Source organism: Lampetra fluviatilis, chromosome 16, assembly GCF_964198595.1.
Source record: "Lampetra fluviatilis chromosome 16, kcLamFluv1.1, whole genome shotgun sequence".
Classification (NCBI taxonomy): Eukaryota; Metazoa; Chordata; class Hyperoartia; order Petromyzontiformes; family Petromyzontidae; genus Lampetra; species Lampetra fluviatilis.
The window spans coordinates 4,880,565-4,899,645 of NC_136290.1; the positions used below are offsets into that span (position 1 = coordinate 4,880,565).

General features: G+C 44.9%; 1 protein-coding gene across 2 annotated transcripts in view; it reads right to left on the reverse strand.

Annotated features, from left to right (window-relative positions):
- Positions 1 to 19,081, reverse strand: part of LOC144936478 (SH3 and multiple ankyrin repeat domains protein 2-like) — a 672,911-nt gene that overhangs the window by 38,102 nt on the left and 615,728 nt on the right. For both annotated transcript variants that reach the window (XM_078863558.1, XM_078863557.1), the window contains one exon: positions 18,039 to 18,122. In XM_078863558.1, the coding sequence (XP_078719684.1) occupies positions 18,039 to 18,122 (84 nt within the window). The remainder of the gene's footprint in view (positions 1 to 18,038; positions 18,123 to 19,081) is intronic.

Consider the following 19,081-nt stretch of genomic DNA (forward strand, 5'->3'; position numbering starts at 1 on the left):
GCCAGCGATGTACATCCCAAAGTCCAATGTGAATAAAGTTATCACGGACATATGTGTATGTGTGTACATACAATGGCAGGACCAAATCTCTCATAAATAAAGAAAACAAAGAATGGCCAAAGGTGCGGCCCTCCAATTGCTATCTCACAACACTGCTGGCGGAAGTGGAGAGCCCCTCTACAGGGAATGTTGGCCTACTCTTCCCCACTGGCTAGACGTCTTGGAAGAGATGGCACGAACCCACGCTTTACCCCACTGTGCACGACATGCCGGCCGACTGACTGGGGTGGACCCGTTTATACTGGTGGGTGCACAGAGGCGGGGAGGGGGATTTAAGAAATTTGACCACCCGATGAGGGCTGACGTGCCCGTTTAGATTGTATCCCCGTAAAAATCTCGGCAAAAAAAAGAAAGAGAGAGATGGCATTGGAACGTGTCTTGTTAAGTTATATTCGCAAAGAAGTCGAGGCACCCAGATGCCCTGACACGCAGGCTTTGCGGAGCGCCAGCAACGCTGAGCACTTCATCTGTGTTGAATCAGGACTGGCATTCATCACTTTGTCCACGGTCTCCTGGCAGGTACTGCAGTTGAAGGTAGGAGGAAAATTATCGTGGATGGACTTGATTTCAGCTGAAGAGCATTACGAATTGGCAGGGCATACGAACATTTGGGGAGAAGATCAAAGGGATGATAAACCGCTTCGGAAGGGTCATCTGGTTCTCATTGCTCAGCGGTTCAAATAGGAGAGCCCAGGGCAGCTTTACTTGCGCAAAAAAATACATTCTTAGTGCGTGTAAGTTTACGTATGCACACAAATGGAATTCGTAAACGTTCACGATAACAATAGCACATATTTATTTGGGATCTTACACAAATTCATGTAATTGATGGAGCTAATTCATTTCCAGTGTTACTTAAAAGATTTGCCAGCTGGTGCTGTGATGACAGCACTTGACAATTGGAATGCTGCGAGCTCAAATCCCACGTCTGCCTATCATTTTACTGGGTTAATAAAACAGGTACAACTTTGTGGCCAAGTCAACTGTGGTCATGCTACAGGTAAAACCTGCACTTGATACGGGGATTTCCATTATTAACGGAGACGAACACTGCCCCATTGTCTATTTGAGAAGGGAGCCAATTAGATTATTATTTATAATTTTTCATTATTATTTATGGCATACACAAGCCTCGTCACTTTAGAGTGCACGGTTCCCTGAGACAAAGGATCGAATGCACAAGCAGCTGGGTGAAAACAAAATGCAGTGTTTGTGTAGGCTAAAGGTTCTGACATGCACACGTTTGAAATACCTTGTACATGCAAGTTGTCTTCCAAGGATATGCTGTAACATGGAATCCCAGGCCAAGAGGTCACCACTGCCTATGTATGTTGAACGAATTTTGCACCGTACGTAGCCAACTATGCTAATCAGAGGTTATACCAATAATGCCACGACAAAGTACCCCCGCATAGCCGTGACATATTTTTGGGGCAAGTGCTGTTCGTGAGCAGCTATGAAAGCTGGAACGGCACTTGAAGGAATGTGTGGCCAGCATCATGCCCGGCCACCTTTGTCTCCCTAGTGACTACGTGTAAAAACGAAGCCAGGGGAACCCAGGACCGGTTCAGATAATCGTCACTGGTATTGGCCATGAGCGGGATTCAAACTCAGGTCACCAGGTTCATAGCGCACCGCGCTAACCGCTAGACTACCGCTCTCCATTCCACACTCCACATCACACCCATCTTCTCCCAGCTGTTTCATTGCTGATTCCAGACATCCAAGATCTCCTCTTAGAATATTCCACCCACCATCCGGATGGTTTTGTTTTCCCCATTGGATGCTGATCTGTGCCATCCATATACAGTGTTAGAAATTAAATAGTTTTAAGCAATTAAAATTATTGTAATGTCCTCCAAGTGTGCTGGTCTCATTCCAAGCCACCACGCAATTGCAAAAAAAAAGTCCCACGTAACATTAGGTAGAAAAATAATGCATTTAAGATTCAGAGAACCGTATGGCTGGTTACACAAATATTGTCGACTGACAGCAGGTGGAGAGGGTGTATTGAATAAGACACTGGGGGGAAGCCCAAGAGAGCGTCTTATTCTGGAGTAGGTCTCTGTTTATTATGGGCTCGCGAGCACTGTAGCATCTCCAGTGTCAATCGGAAAACTTGTGGCAATGGACAAGTATGCACAGGATCTTCAGTGATAAACATTGTAAGTGATTGCACTGGGATGGGTAATTGTTTGAAAAGCAAGTCCCTTTAGGTAAACATTAAGAGGCAGTTCAAGGCACAGTCAGATCCAGGGCAGATATTACAGGAGGATGTCTGGGAATGACACACCCAGTGCAAACGTATCATTGCTCCCTCCACTCCCACGTGCTCTGATTACCACTCCCAGGTTATCATGTTATGGCAGGACTGATAATCATCAGTAATTTTATTGCTCATCATATGAACATGACCCCTGCCATATGAATGTGGAATTTTCACCGCTAGTTCTCTGCCAACGTTTGTGCACCTATTGAGAGCTTGGATCTTAAAAAAAATAGGTAATTGAGATACAAATAAGCACATGCCATTTCCACTGATGAGATTGCATGCATCTCACAGTTCATTTTACATTGGATGCTGATCTATAGCATCAGTTCATATTAAAATCCAGCTTCCAATTGAAAGCAAAGCTATAGTTATGGGCAAACAGAAACATATGGGTACATCACCACCGCATAATTCAGTTGTGTAAAATATGCACACATTATATTTCATTTTAACCATATACTATTTAAAAACAACATTTCTCACCAGGTAAGGCCCACTGAGCTATATAGCTCTTTCTAAAATGCGACATGGCCATAAATGATAGCTCAACGACAGCACTGTACGTAAGCCATATGCAATACAAAAATGAACGGGTCACTGATCAACTCAAAAACATCTTCACTAAACCACGATGAATATAAAGCAATAAGACTGTTCACTACTGCGGAAAGTAAAGAGGAGCATCAGTAGCTCAACGATGCTTAGCGTGAACAGAGGAACGATTTACATTATTAATACATTAAAAACGCCTCATCGTATTTGTCATTAACACAATACATTTAACAGAGCAAAAACACATTGATAATAGATTAAGGTCTTAAGCTATAGCACCTTCTTCAGGGCAGGAATAGGGCCACATTTGAATAGGGGCAAAATACCGAAACATTAGCTCTGCTACATTACACAGTCTTCTGTTGCAAGATGGTGTTATTGACAATGTTGACGATGTTTTCTTTTGCACGTGTGGTGGTAACACCAAAGCCAACACAGCATTGATTGATTTATGAATACATATCTGTCCGGTAGCATCAGAAAGGTTAATTCAGAATCCCAGGCCGTTCCAGTTTTGACAAAATTGCATTTCAGCTCGTGTTTCCATTGCCGAGAGTAACAATCACCGGTGTGCCCGTGTCTGGGCAGTGTCGTGTATTTAATCCACGACCAGCCCAGTCCTGACAGGTTAACTCAGTTCGGCGTTCTTTCGCGAGGTTTTTTTTTATCAGAGACCTAACTTGCGAAAACTACATTTGCGGAAGTGACTCAAGGGGCATCCGCGAAGGACCACTCAATTTTCCACGTGCTGGTTTAAAAAAAAAACTGCCCACGACATGAATGATTAGGCATGGCATTACGACAAGTCAAAACTAAAATGTGTAGGAGGAGGCCCCTTAGAACTTATCCGTGAGTGAGCTTTCACCAAATGTGCATAACTAAATAATGAGTTCACCACCCGGCCCTGTACAGACATGCAAAAGTCATCGTGTCACAACTGAACCAGAATGAGAACAGACTGTATCCGTGAATATTAACGACACTGAGGTGGGAATGTTGGGCACACCCTCATTGTTAAGGCCCCCCGCACTGTACCGCGGTGACAAATATGACCGGTGTCTCAGTACGTCGTGTAACGCAAACGACAAAACAAACCCAATCAAACGCAAACTTCAGATGTAGATGATCTTAGTGAGTGCCTCTCTTAGGGCAGCAATGGCAGGCAAATAATAATAATAATTATTTTTGCCATATAGTTCCCTTTACGCCGGAGCATCTTTACATAACACGACATCTCAACACATTGGAAAGGGCACCCACCACAGTGGTAAGGCGGTCCCTTATGGGCACAAGGTGACCCGCACATTTGGCCCTGCAAAACCGGCATGGGTCTGCCACTAAGGGGGCAACGCTTGCCATGCATAATCCCAATTGGGTAATTCGTGGGTCATTTTGGAATTTGGACAATTTGGGAGAAAACAACGAGGTGGCACGGTCAGAATTATGCTCAGCGGCTTAATTTATCCCCGAAAGCTGTGCTCGCACTGAACTAGGTATTCAATTAAAGGCTGAGCTGACATAGGAGGGGTTCAGGCGATGTTCAAGCACCAATTGCGAATGGGTATTTTTGCTCACGGTAAAGAATCAAATCCTTGTCATTTGGAATCCTGGTACAATGCGCTCATTGCCACTCCACACATAAGCACGCACAAAGATAAACATCCTCCATACTGTGTTTATAGATTGCAAGGGCAAGTTCCGCTTGCGGATTACATGTTGAGGGGCATGCGCAGGCAACAAGGCGGTGGTGTGACCAGGACCATGTTCAAACACAGGTACACACACACTCTCTAAATTCAACCATCCACCAACCCATTACACTTATTTTGTGGCCCAGTATTTAATTTTTTTTTTTAAAAGCGTGCTGGTTAACACACTGCATTATGAATCCAGTGAGCCGAGTTCATCTGGACCCAGCCACATTTATCAACGCGATACGTATGTACGTATAACAGAGGAGACAGCATGTTGACCGTGTTCTTTTCTATTTGACTTATGTGTCTCTCTCAATAAATAAAACGAGCTTTATTTAAAGCATATTTGAAGAGAGTGCATACGGTGTACTTTTAACATCTGATGAATGTTGACTTTGATCTCCAGCCCATTCTGCCTGAGTAACAATGCATTTTTGCTGGGCCATGTACAAGCCATACTGGTCATGGAATAGAAATGTTTGTACTCACACAATAGCGCATTCTTCACGATTCTAACAACTGCTCACGTGGATCTGCGATTTATCCCAGATGGTGAGCAGCGTGGCTCACAACCACACATTTGTGCGTTCACATCTCAGTCAGGGTCAACGTAGCATCATCATCATCATCATCATTTATTCAGGGTTGGCTAAATGAGTACCGCCTTGTGATCCTTCATCACGTAGCGGGAAGTAAACGATGATTGTCCATTGGCAATCCCATCCTCCACCATAGGAATGTGGAATTTACACCATCCCCTTAGCACCAACCGACAGATAAGCACTGCCCAAAGTATGGTTGAGTATAGGTAGACCGATATTTACAAAAATCAGACGGTGACAATTACTGCATCCATAATACAGTTTTTTTTGGGTTAGATCGCGTAAATATGTGTCATTAAACCTGCCCCCAAGCCGACACAGCCAATTAGTAAGGTTGGTCATGTAAACAGAACATGCCAATTCGTCACTGATTCATTAAACCTCCCGCACTTCGTCAAGAAGAGCTTACAAGTGACGTCATCACATCTACCCCTCTATTTAAGGAACGAAACAGGAGGATTTCTCCACAAATCTGGCTGTCGCCTGATGATGCTGGTTGTAATTACTGGTGAAACGTACTCTGATTGTAAATGTTGTGGCTTTGCTCTCCAACACACCGGTGTGCTGTACCAGTAACGAATTGCCATGTTCTGTTTACGATGCAAATCTGACTAATTGGCTGCGTCGGGTGGTGGCGGGTTTAACGACAATTTTATATATTTACGCGATCTAACCTAAAAAAAAACTGTATTATGGATGATATAGTTTGCGGAAGCCTACGTGTTAAAATTACTGCATCATAAGCGAGAACATTTCTCCAGCAAATATTTAAAGGTCATGACGATATTTACGGTTATTTCAAAAAAATTGTAATAAACATGTGAAAAATAAATTTGGAATTTCAATACAGTTGTCATAGTGAGCGTTAATCCAACACAGCTTAATTGTTGACAAATTGTGCGATGTTTACATCGTTTTGTAAAGTAGATCAGTTATGGAAACCAGCATGAATGCCGTAATGAATAAGCAATCCAAACTTCTGCGTGACGGAAATTAAACAGTTTCAAATGCAGTGTATACAAGTTAATTGTGTTCAAAATAATCCATTTACTTTGGAAACGGGCAAATCGATTTTGAATGAATGTCCTTGTGTAATAGCAGTGATAAATATAAATTAACTTTGCTCTTATGTTGCACACGAAGGAAAAGCCTGGATGCAGGTCGAGGCTTTCCAACAGCGAGACTACAACAGCCAGTGTTGTACAAATCCTCACTCAATTTAAACAGCAGTGGTGCCGATGTCAATCGGCTGCCTTGAGCCAGTGACGGGCAATCCACATCCCGACGGCAGGAGCCAGTCTCTCCAGAGAAAATCCTCACCCAGCTCTTGAATTGCCCAGCTCTTGATTTTCCCCACAAAGGTGGTATTGATTTTATTCAGCGAGGAGATATCACGGTTTTGTGTCAATCCCAGACCAGGATTAACACTTCCAACCTTCTGACCGGGAGTCAACATAACCACAGTGCCAAAAGGCCAGTTTAAAGTACATAATCGAAAGCCATTAGCAGAATTGCTGTATTTCCTTTAATTCCTTTGTTGAGTTGATACAATTACTATTATTTTGTGGGAAGACAGGAATGGTAATCCTACGGATCATCTGGCTCCTGCTACAGGAATGTGGATAATAATAATTCAGAGCAGCCGATAGATACGAGTGTGGAACTACAACTTGTCCGATGGGAGAGACATCGAATTTATTATGAGATGTGCGACAAGCGCGCGTTGCGAGACGCTATGAGTGTCCGTTTGGAACTCTCCTGTGCAGTGGAGAACCAGGGCTCGAGAATGGCTCGAGGAAGGTTTCATGAATCTGTTTCTGAACTCTTTTAATTCCATAACATACTCCAGGGAGCACTTTTTAACACACCCTCTTTCTGAGAAACGCTCATTGCATGGTAGACAATAGGGTATTTTTTATTGTCAGAGCAGGACACTAACTTTAGTTTCAAAACCAAACATAATTTGCGGGCGTTTTTTTGTGCAATAACTTGCTGACCCTCACCGACTGGACATTTGTTGTAAAAAAAGCTTTATACCTCATCGGATTCCTCGAAGCTGAATAAAGATTCTGATTCTAAGAGGGCTGACACCATCAACTCACTTGAGAATCTTTGAATCACGGGTGGCTGGATTTGACCCCAGATTCTCAGTGGTGACGGTTGAGTGTCCTGACCCCTGACTCCTGAGGCACTTAGCTACCCCTTTCATACTGCTTTAAAAATGTTGTTTTAGGTTTAGTTATGGGAATTTTGTCTGTGATGTCGATGCATAATGACAAATTAACCACTGGTCCTTCAGATGCATTTTTAGAAAAGCTGAAGTGTTTTGTTGTTGTTGTTGATGTTAGGTTGTTGGATCGCGATGAAATGACAGCGGATTATTGCAGAGGCCTTCATCCTGCAGTGGCCTTGATTGTGCATGATGATGATTATAACGTTTTAGCAATTTTCTGTCAAGCTTACCAGCTCGGCTGCAGCAATCTAACCGTGTATCTGGTGCAAACAGGCTCATCAGGTGCAGAGTGGCCACTACACATTCCAGCAGTCCAGTAGAGTCAATCATACCGCTAAAATAATCTGTGCATGTATCCTAACCCGCTGCATTGTTATGGAATAAAGAAAAGAGGCTTCACGATAAAACTCACTTTACTTTGCCAAGACCATGTTCGCGATGGATTCTCAACACACACAATGTATGCAGATAACCTTGTATTGGATTTGTTATGTCAGCACAATTTTGAACAACGAAAAACATCTGTCAACCAAAACCCAAACAAATATTTGTTTTCACGTGGAAGGCTAAATTCTCCTCCATGAACAATGCATAGACACAATGCAGCCACAGATCCTTGCTCCAGATTTGCCACACGGTAGATACCAGAGAAATGCCCAGTCACAAAGCTCTGTCTTTCATCAATACTCATCTTATGGAAAAACTGTTCCAGGTCATGGGAATGTAGAATCTTCACCACCCCCACCCCCACCCCTCAACTGGCTCACTGAGAGAGACAGATGTCACTTTCATTACACAGTCAAGCAGGGAGACACGTTGGCTGTTGACTCTTCTGACTTTACCCTGGTCAGCCTCACACAGACTGTAGACTTTTTTTTTATTAGGGTGTTGCTCAGGGATGTCTGGCTAATTCTGTAACTCGAGTATGTTGGCTGTATGTGAGGAAAACATACTCCATACTGCCTTCCCCACCGACAATGGTAGAATTCTGTTAATTCCACAATCCTATGCTTTATTGTAAGTATTGCGATTTCAGTTTAAGAATCAGAAAAATGTCCCCGCTCTACTCGGCACTAATATACCAAAAATAGAATATTCAATGCTTATAAGGCGAAATCAACCACCAAGGGAAATAAGTTTCCACCCAAATGCCTATTTAAGGAGCGACACACTTTAACTTTACTTGATTTTGCTATTGTTCTATTGACAACACAATACCCCCTATGAATGCAGGGCGTATGCCGTGTTTGACGAATGACCCCCGATTTTACATCAGAGAGAGAGGGTTTGTTTATGAACATGCGTCAAAGATTCATCTCACTATCCCCCAGCTGGTCTACTTTTTAGCCTTGTGTGCTTGTTTGCTCTATAGCCCTGAGAGCTGGGCTGAAGTGAAATGCACAATGGCTTGTCCGAGATCACTAAACTCGCTACACATAAAAATTTGGTTGAGGTGAGAGCCCCAAAATTCCAACCTATGATCTCAGCAATGCTGGCTCAGCACTCTGATCAGAGGCTCATGCATCACCTAGGAACACCCTTCCAACAGACGTGGTGACCCAGGGCTTGAACCTAGGAATGTATGGGTTTTCAGTCCAGTACCCCGATGCAGTCTTAACTGACCCTAATCCACAACAGCCACCTCCGTAAAAAAACACACAGACACAGACAACTGAAATTCTATGCCGCTCAAGTCAACATCATTCCTACGCCATTATGCTGGTTCACGTGGGGCGGTAACAGTCAGCAGTGAAAAACACATCTAAAAATATACAATCTCTACCATCAGCTGTCTGCCGTGCACCACGAGGGGCCCCCATGTGCCATCGTTGTAAAGCGATCACCTCTGTTCTCGTAAGACGCCCGCCCCCCTGCCCTTTTGTTTCGGGAGCGATCTGGACCTGCGTGCCGCGAGCCGGTGCCGAGGTGTCTCTGAATTCACGGAAGTTGCCTCGATTCAAGCCCCACAATAAACGGTGGCACCCGACCGTGGTCTTAGGGGGGGACGGAGGAGGAATAAAACATTGGAAGCGGCACTGACGACGCCCAGTGACTGCTTCGGCACTTGGGGTGTGTTGACATGCGCGTGTTTGTTTTGCCAAGAGGGGGCTTACCTTGGTCCACTATTATGATCAGAGGCACATCCCAGACAAGAGCAGTGAAAATGGGAAAAGGTGGAGAAGAGATTGGGGGAGGTGGGGGTAGGTAGGGAGGGAAAAGGAGAGATATACAAGGACGTGTAGGAAATGCGAGAGGGAGAAGAGGAGGAGGAAGAGGAGGAGAAGCAGCAGCAGTCAGAAAAAATGCATGACTTATATGACACGAGAGCTAGAAGCAGACAGCGAAACTCGTTTATGATAAAACTTCAAAACCTCCTGCCTCGAGTGCCTCTTCGCAAACAGGTGGCGGGCACAAAGGGGGAGAGAGACAGTTTAAACACGAGGGGAAAGAGCATCATTCCAGGATTTGGCGGTCGCCGTAGGCAGCGGACCGTCGTCCAAAGAGCAATGAGGCTCACGCTGCATTACGGTGGAGGACCCGCACTCGCGAAGAGCACACCGAGCACACACGCATTGCACGCGGCACCTTCAAGGTATCTCAACAAGCCGATGCACATCCCAATTGACACCGAGAGTGATAGCGAGTCATTAAGAGATGTTTGTTGTGGAGGCTTGCACGACTGCACGTGGTTCCAGGTAGGTGCTGCACTTCGAAAACCGGCGACTCGAATTCCATTCCCGCTCATGGCCAACACTGGTGGCAATGATCTGAACCGGTCCTGCGCCCACCCCTAGGTTGACTCAGCCTCAAATGAGTAGCTGGTGTTGTGTGTAAATGTTGCCACTTGGGAGAAAAAGCAGTCGTGCGTAGTGCTAGCCACCCCAATAAGTTGTGTGCCGTGCTGGCCTTCACAGGTGCTTGCTAGCACTGCTAGCCCCAAAAGTCGAAGGCTATGAGGGTAACCTTTGTCTTGTAGGTGCTCCCTAACAGCACTTGCTGATGCAATCTGCAATGCGTGTATACACGCGGTATAAACGTAGGGAACAGGAGTGCAATACTGTCAATCTTGGCAACATGGACTCGATTCCGGGCCATGTACATCAGTGGAACATAGCAATGGAACCTGACTAAAGGTTAGGGTTGACATATCTTGAAATGTGAATCTAGTACAGTATTAAAACATTTTTAAAAGGCATCTGGGCCTGGTGCTGGCCACACTGCCCTGCCGTGTATTTATAAATGCCAGCTTTGGTGGGTGCTTGCTATCTTCTACACTATGGTCTCATTTATTAAACTAAACGGGTGAATCCTCAGTGTGTATTTGTGTCTCTCTGCCTCCCTCTGTTTCTCAATGCAACGTTCAACTTATTCATACGAGCATGCTTGCAGAGAAGCCTGGTTTAGACAGCTGGACCGTTAATCCTGCTTAAATTGGCTCCGTTCTAGCATCATTACATAACAGCACTTACAAAAGGCACTGGCCAGAAGCCATTATCATTACATACAGTAGTATGTAAAACCTTAAAAAGTAGAGTTGGTGTTGTGTACTTACTTTTGGCTCTTAGCCTCAGCTATTCAGTGGGACCTTCAGTTAAAAGCCCATCAAAGAAGATGTTTCTCTCGTGCTACACGGGAGTCATGAAACAAATTCGCTCCACGGTTCCTGTCCGCATGTGCTAGGTGTGGGCCCAGTGACAGAGAGAGCCCGGTTAGCTACATTAGACCATCGCGGCAAGTGCTGTTGGCAAGCATCTATTTACGGCTGATGTAGCACAACCCAGCTCCCTTCGTCTTCCCTGTGCTGACCACAGCGTCGTCAGCACACGGCTTAGGCCGAGCCAACCTTGGAGATGCTCGTACAAAGGATCGGAAACAACGTAGCATCGGGTTTGTGCGTCGAGTTAAATATTTGAACTTAAAACATGAAGATCGATTGCTATGCCACTGCTTTTTACGGTACCTCAATGGGTGCTCACTAACAGCACGACCGTGCGCGTGTGCTGGCCACGCCACCCACTCGTGTGCCGTGCTGGCATTTCATCGGCGCTAACTAAAACCATTTGCCGTCAGCAGTCTACATGACTACACTGGGACAGATCTGTGTATTTGTAGCCACATTTGTGTGTATTCCACCTCCCTATGAAAATACCTTGGTTCGGCATGTAAAAAGAGATCAGCATTTTATAGTGGGCCAATTCCTCGTTTCACGCGGTAGATGCGTTCCTGAAAAGTGCCGCGTAAAAAAATGAATGACTGAACGTATATACATTACAGGGCATTAAAATATAAAAAAAACAATGCAAATTTGAATCACATTTGCACTATAAATCAGCCTGCAGATTTTCACTGCAGAGATTAAAAAAAGCTCAGATGAAGGGATACGTATGGTATTATTCCACGTACTGTATCACACTGCTCAGCTGTGTAGTTAATTGCCGTCTTCTGAGAAACCGCGTTATAACGGTGCGCATTCCACATTATGACTGGCGCGTTCCTCATTGTGCGAAAAGTGTTCCCTCACGAAAAAAAACCATCGTTATAGCGAAAAAGCATCGTGTGAACACGTGTTAAGCGAATACTTACCTGTACGGACAATTTGAAAATAACCCGTAACCATTGATGTTGAGGACCAGACTAAAAATAACAAAAATGTGTTGGAATGTTGACTTTCTTGAACGCACGTGCCCTCATACAAATGATTTGACTGGTTGGTGCACACATCACATGTTAGATCTCACACGGTGACAGCCAAAATAAAAATGTGGGCAGGAATGCACGGACAGAATGTTTTTGTAAGACGGCATGCCTGTGAGAACGGAGCATAGATACATGCTGTAGATGTAATGTAAATGTCTAGGTACAGGTTTCATTTGCAAAAACAAATGTGTAGTTTCGATTTAAAGCTTTCGTGACTGCAGGGATTCATCTTCTTGATTCTTTCGGTAAAGTCACGTAGAATGGAAATAATAAAATAATAAAAATAAAACAATAAAATACAATTCTCACGACGTTTCGGCCACAACGCAAGCAGCCATCCTCAGGTGAAGAACAGGTCTGTCGGAAAGACAGCGTCTCATTCAGACTACGGTATAATAAATTCCAGGTTGGATATATTTACAGTATGGAAGTTGATGTGTGACATTCGCTACAAATAATAAATATTTGGTTTTATTTGGGGCAAGATGGTTGTGATGTGTGTCATGTATATTTTTAACTATTTCCTTATTTCGTAAGGCAGGAGCGAAAAACAATAGTTTTGAAATGTGTTATCGTTGTATGCTAAGTTTGTTTTTACTATAACCCTCCACCACCTGAAGGCAGACCCAATCATATCACGTTGTCACATCATGGGCAAACAGGAGGGGTTATATTTTGACTTAAAACTTTCGTGACTGCAGGAGTTAATATTATTGGTTCTTTCGGTAAAGTCACGTAAATAGAAGAAAAAAATAACATGATATAAAAAATATAAATAATTAAATATAATTTCAAATTTCAATAATAAAAGTATAATAAAAATAATAAAATCAAAAAACCCCACAATAGAAATTGTTAAATAAAATTCCAAATACATTGAAAATAATTAAAGCTAAAAACCCAATTTATTTGTATTAAATGTTACTATTAAATTTTTATTGTGTGTTTTTTGCTTTTATTATTTAAAAATATTGTGTTTTGAAATAGATTTTTTTTATTTCATTTTTTTACGTGACTTTACCGAAAGAACCAAGAATAGGAGTGGTTATGTTGACTTTACCGAAAGAACCAAGAATAGGAGGGGTTATTTTGAAAAGCAAGCAAAAATGTTCTACAATTTTATACATTTCGCTGCACATTGATTACATCGAGCGTCATCAGGCGTGAACCACAGCTCAGTCCTTCCATGAAATAGCTTCCTGATCCGGGTCCTTAAGGTAGGTGCCATGACATCACAGGGACAGTCGTGCAAGTGAACTGGTTGGATGAGAGTTGGTTGCGTGGCAGGTTAGAGTAGTGGAATAAGGTGAATACGTTTAATGAAAGCTGAACATCACTTTCACCCCTGCACAAGTCCTATTACAATGACTTTAATGCCGTAGCAGCTGATTGCAATGTGACTCTTATGTTTTACCGTAATTAGATCAATCAATGTATATTTGTTGCACGGAAAGTCCCATTTAGTCAGTTATCCAGCAATGGGCAATGGCATTCCAAGCGCAATTTTACATTCATAATTAAAACTCAATAATTTGCGTAACTTTGTAAGATTTCCACTTGTGTTGCAGAAAATTGCTTCGCGAGGTCATAAAACACTGGATACCATGGTGACTGATCATGTACAAATGTAAATCTCTCAGCAGGAAAATAGTGAATCACAGCTCTCTTGCAAAGTAGGTACAAACATGAGATCACAATCTGGCTGGAATGGTGCTTGTGGTTATGACTCACAGACAACATATCTAAAAAGTTAAAATCCCAGTCGGGATTCTACTTAGCCCATCATTATTTGGGGGGGGGGGGGGGTGCGGGTGACATCGAATGAGTACAACTATGTGGGAAGCCACAGTGGAAACCCTGTGTGGGAGGACTGAGCCTCTCAACAAGTGGTCACGGGAGGATTTCACCACCGGTCTGAAGGCCACCAATTGGGAGATTAAATGACCTCCCCCATTCGCTCATCTGAGCGGGGACTCTGCATTGACTCGATAAGCAGACTGCGACGCTCTCTCTGTCCGGACTCGATAAGCAGACCGCGTGCAGTCGAAACGTGCATTTCCTTAACCATCGGGCGGTGATTGCTCACTCGTAAAAAGGTGAACCTGTGAACCGGATACGATGATTAATGGTATCAACATCAGGGCGGTTGTGGAGGGTGGAGGGCGGAGCGATGGCTAGTTCTACAGACGTTGCTTGGAAACGCAGATAAATAAACACACCGCACATGCCGCTTTTACAGCTCTTGATACAAAGTGCAGTGGGAAATGAGTCCTTTGGTGGCGCAATACATCCAATGGAAATTGTTTTCCCTTTAACGCGCATCGCACTCTGGGGGAGGGGGGGGGCACAGGAGCAACGCTTAGGACAAGTTCAGTAGTGGCACAGGTGTCGGGCAACGAGTCCTATTGAATGTGTATTATTCATGCGGTGACTTGGACGTATGCCCGGACGCCACGGCTTACTACTACTCGTGGGGTTGTGCGAGACGCTGCCACACTTTACAGTACGGAAGCACATCCAGTGCCGCCGTGGCTATAAAAAAGCCATTCAAGTAATTTAAAATGAGTGTATTTTCATAACGTGCACTACACTACAACACATGCAGTGTATAATATAAGCAGGCAGACGCGCGTTTTTTTAGATCATACCTGCTTGCAGAATTTGGATTAAAACCGCTATAGTAAAATATACTGCATGTACTAGACGATTAGCATCAGCAGCAGTAATTCCACATATACTATAGAAACACTGGCTCGTTCGGATGTCTTAGAATGATGGAAACATCCAAAAAGAGTGCCTTTAGAGTATTGGCATAAAGAATATGTTCACATATCCTCTAGAAAGAAAAGCATTCCATTCCACGCACACACATGATTCAATTAACAATTGTTGTGTAAGCGATTAACTGCGCTGTCGTCAGAAAATTACATTAAATATTGTTACTTGTAGTTCTAATATAAACACAGTATATTTCGAGCTTACTGTGTGATGCCCATACAGGTTATGCATTCACACGTATGCATATAGGGCACATATTGCATCTGTTACATATATGTCTGCGGTTTACACTTAAATAACCACGAGTGTGTGTTAATGAAATACTGCGTATCGATAATCTCGTGCGAAGGAGCTCGATGGGACAAGTTCATCACGATGATGCGAGGGATGGGAATGGTTTTTGGGGGTATGTTACGCCTTCACCTAGCAGTGGATAGATCATGGCTGACGGTATACACAACATTATGGGTGTGGAGAAAGCGACATAATGCAAAATTCCACAATCCATTAACTGACGGCTGCCATTCAAGCAATGAAACCCGAGTGGGGAATGAACGATCACACAGCGTCGCAGTTGGACTGACAGTGTCCAACAACAGACTTGCAAGGAAACTTCATGCCGGGTTTTACGTTTCATTTTCCGGTATAGTATCCAGGTTGCACCCCATTATTGAGCATTCAGCGCCATTCACTCCCAGGCTAAGTTAAACTAACAGCCACCAATCCTCGTTGCTCACATGCCCGGCGCATGGCATTTTTTTCGAATTCCAAAATTGCAGAATAGTTTGCGTTCAGGGATTAACGTTGAACTTCTACCGCACCGTACGTAGCCAGCCGTGCTAACCGGAGGTGCGGATGCAACGATGCAATGATGCACCGATTGATTGACGATTCATCAATTTAATGTGGATTCTCAAGCTATGCGGTACATGCATCACATTCCCAGCGTAAGAATCGATGTGTTTTTTCTTTCTTTACGATTTGTATATGTTGCATGCCATCGGTGTTTGATGCCGCTGGTGCAAGCAACAAGTGGCCGCTTCATTCGCCATAATGTAAATAAATAATCCCTCGTGACCCTGAATCGCAACAACTCAGTGGCTGCTAGAGGGGAGATTTGTTACGTATATAGCCAACCGTGATAATCGGAGGTTCGCATATCCTCTGGCAAAATATAGCAGATGTTAGCCAGTGTGTATCAGGGCCAGCTGGGTACATGAGAGAGGGCCAATGTGGCTAAAACCACATCCACTGTGTATCCCTCGTTGCTGATGCTTATACAATGGCATCGCCCCCCCCCCCTCATCATGAGACCGAGTCACGATAAGGAAGGCCCTGGCTAGGTTTAGATACCAACTGAACCAGGTGTTTTGTGCATTCCTAAGGATTGAACCTGTGACTGCTGAGGTCATCACGCAGTGCACATACCAAGACATCAAAAAGACAAAGATCCCCTGTATATACTTAATATCATGTTGGGGCAAGTGCCGTTCAAGAGCACCTATGGAGGCCGACATACCCAATCTCTCCCATAATCGTTCACAGGCAAACACACACATTTAATTATTATTGTTATTATTTTTGCCACAGCTGAGTAATCTTTTAAAAGTTTGCCTAAAGTGCTCCGTGGTGCACCTGATGCGTGCAGTCATGGGCTGAAGAAAGAGTGCTCTGGTGCCCTGGCAGCTTAAAGACCATCACGATTTGTAAACGAGGCCGCGTTGCTAAAGAGGGGTGCACAGATTAGATGTACCCACTCATTTAGATGCAGCGCGTGTAAGGAAACATGCGTAGATTCACCCCACATTAGGATAATGACATTTGGGAATTCTACGTCTAATTAATGATCGCTAATTATTGAATTATGTGACTACAACAATATTGCAATCGCTGGAAATGTATTCACAAGGGGATGCGATGATGTCCATACGCACAATGCCTTGCAAGTGCATGATAATGCATAGCTTAAAAAAACTCATATTTAACGTTTGCATATTAACAAACCGTAGGCACACGTTTAATCAGCTCACATGCGTGTCCATCAACTCGCACAGAATGTCTGCTCTGCTTACGTTGTGTGTAAACTCAAACGGTCCTTTCGATACACAAACGACAGGGCTGCGCGCTAGATGGGTTGGGTAATGGAATGGTTAACTTTGGGCTCCACCGTGTTCCTGTATTATGAGTCCCCATCGTTAACAACACAAACATATTTGTTTTACCCGGTTCACTGCCCCCGTTCACGTCAACCACGCACGTTTGACATTCATGCATGGGCACGCGTACACCACACACCATCCAACGACGGAGACACGGGGGGGGCTTCTTCAGGGTTATCAATATTGGTTAGGGCTGGCAGAGCCAAGAGGCACGGGCGGAACCAGCCAAGCGAGCAGCACGGGCACAGTGACAACACCGACACGAGGGCGCACAGAATGCTCATTTTGATTATCCTTATCGTACGAACAAATTACCGTTTAAATATTCAAGCTTAATTGCCGTTGTTTATTTTATACGAGCTTGATCGCCGCACGAAATTGTTGTTGCCGTAATAAACGTTAAACATTTCATTTTAGGCGGCGCAATTCCCATCGATGGTTTTTTGTTATCAATAAAGCATTCTGAACAAACATGCAGAGACGCTGGGATTGCCACCTGTGTCCTGGTTTTCCCCGTGATCGTCCTCTTCTTGAGGTCCTGGGAAACCTGCGTTGTTGGTCTTTCCCGGACATAAAAAAAAATCCTCGTGGATTTTTTGTTTTGTCGGCTGTACGAGATTATACAGCACTCAAGACAACGCATTTCTGGTACTGCGACAGATTTCCATTCCCATTATACATCCCGGCTTGTTTGTACGTTAACATCTCAGAGGTGGCAACCCTAGCAGACAGGCACCACACACACACACGTGCGCGCACCACAACAACAACAACGACGACACTTAGCTTGAAGATCACCGAGGGTTGTTCATAAGTCGGGAAAGCCATGCAGGACTCAGCAGGCACCAGGTCACGTCGCGAACAAGCAACACAGACGCCGTGCCACCGGCCGGCCGGGCTGTCAGCGCCAGCGGCGGCAGCGGTGATAGCCAGACACGGCGAGCCTGGCCACCACCGCCGCCACCGCCGCCACGGAAGCCACGTCCTTACCGAGCTCCTCCATCTCGGCCGTCATGGACTTGGAGCGCTGCGAGAGGGCTGTGGCCGGGGCCCTTTTCGGCGGCGGCGGCGGCGCTGCGGAGAAGAGAGAGTTAGCGTCGGACGTCTTGCGGCCGCGCAGTTTCCGCAGCGCCGACGAGATGGTGAGGCCCCGCGTCGTGCGCTGATCCTTGCTGTGGTAGAACTTAATGTCGTCGAAATCCGCCGATGGAGAGTGGACGCCCGGCACACCACCGGTGCCCCGCGAGAGGCTGGCCGGCGTGGAGGGCATCCCGTCCGAGTGCCTGCTGTTGTTCAGGGTGATCATGCTGGAAACTTTCTTCATGTTTGCCCCGCCACTGAGATTCAGGGGGGGGGAGGTGAGAGTTTGGGGACCACTCGTTCGCGAGGTGAAGGCGACCTCTGTGGTTTTGTTGAGATGTCGCTTCTTGATGTTGCCACCCGTGAGAGGTGGTTACTTATCGAGAGAGCCTCTCTGTCTCCCTGGCAGGAGACGCGTCGCCGTCGGTTTTCTCTCGGAGATTAAAAGTAATCGAATGACCGGACTAGTTGCAGCCGAGCACTGAAGTCCCAAACAGAGCCGTGCCGACTGTTGAAGCGCAAGGTGCCGCCACGGAGTAAGCCCCTCCTTGTACGAGACAGCACGAAGATTGTCTTCGAAGAGGTCAAAGTGATGGCAAGTTCCGCAGCAACGCCTCAAAACATCTCCCTTTGTTGTCGTTGTTGTTGTTGCAAAATATTTTTTTTTTAAATACTTTGCTTTAATTCGAAAAACAAAAATGCTCACAGGTGGAGGGATAGCAGAGATACGGAGGGAATGAGGGGGGCAAGAGCGCCGTCTCGCAGGAGAGATGCCTTCAGCTCGGGTCTCTCCACCACCCAAAATAGAACTTCATTTCAACACCAAACAAGAAGTTCTGGTTTTTCTCTCTCCTCTCTCAAGCCTTGGAGGCAACTGCGGCAATGATGTCAGCAGAGGCGAGTGTCATTCCTCCTCCTCCTCCACAGCTCTCCCGTCCTTCAACCAAGCTTGC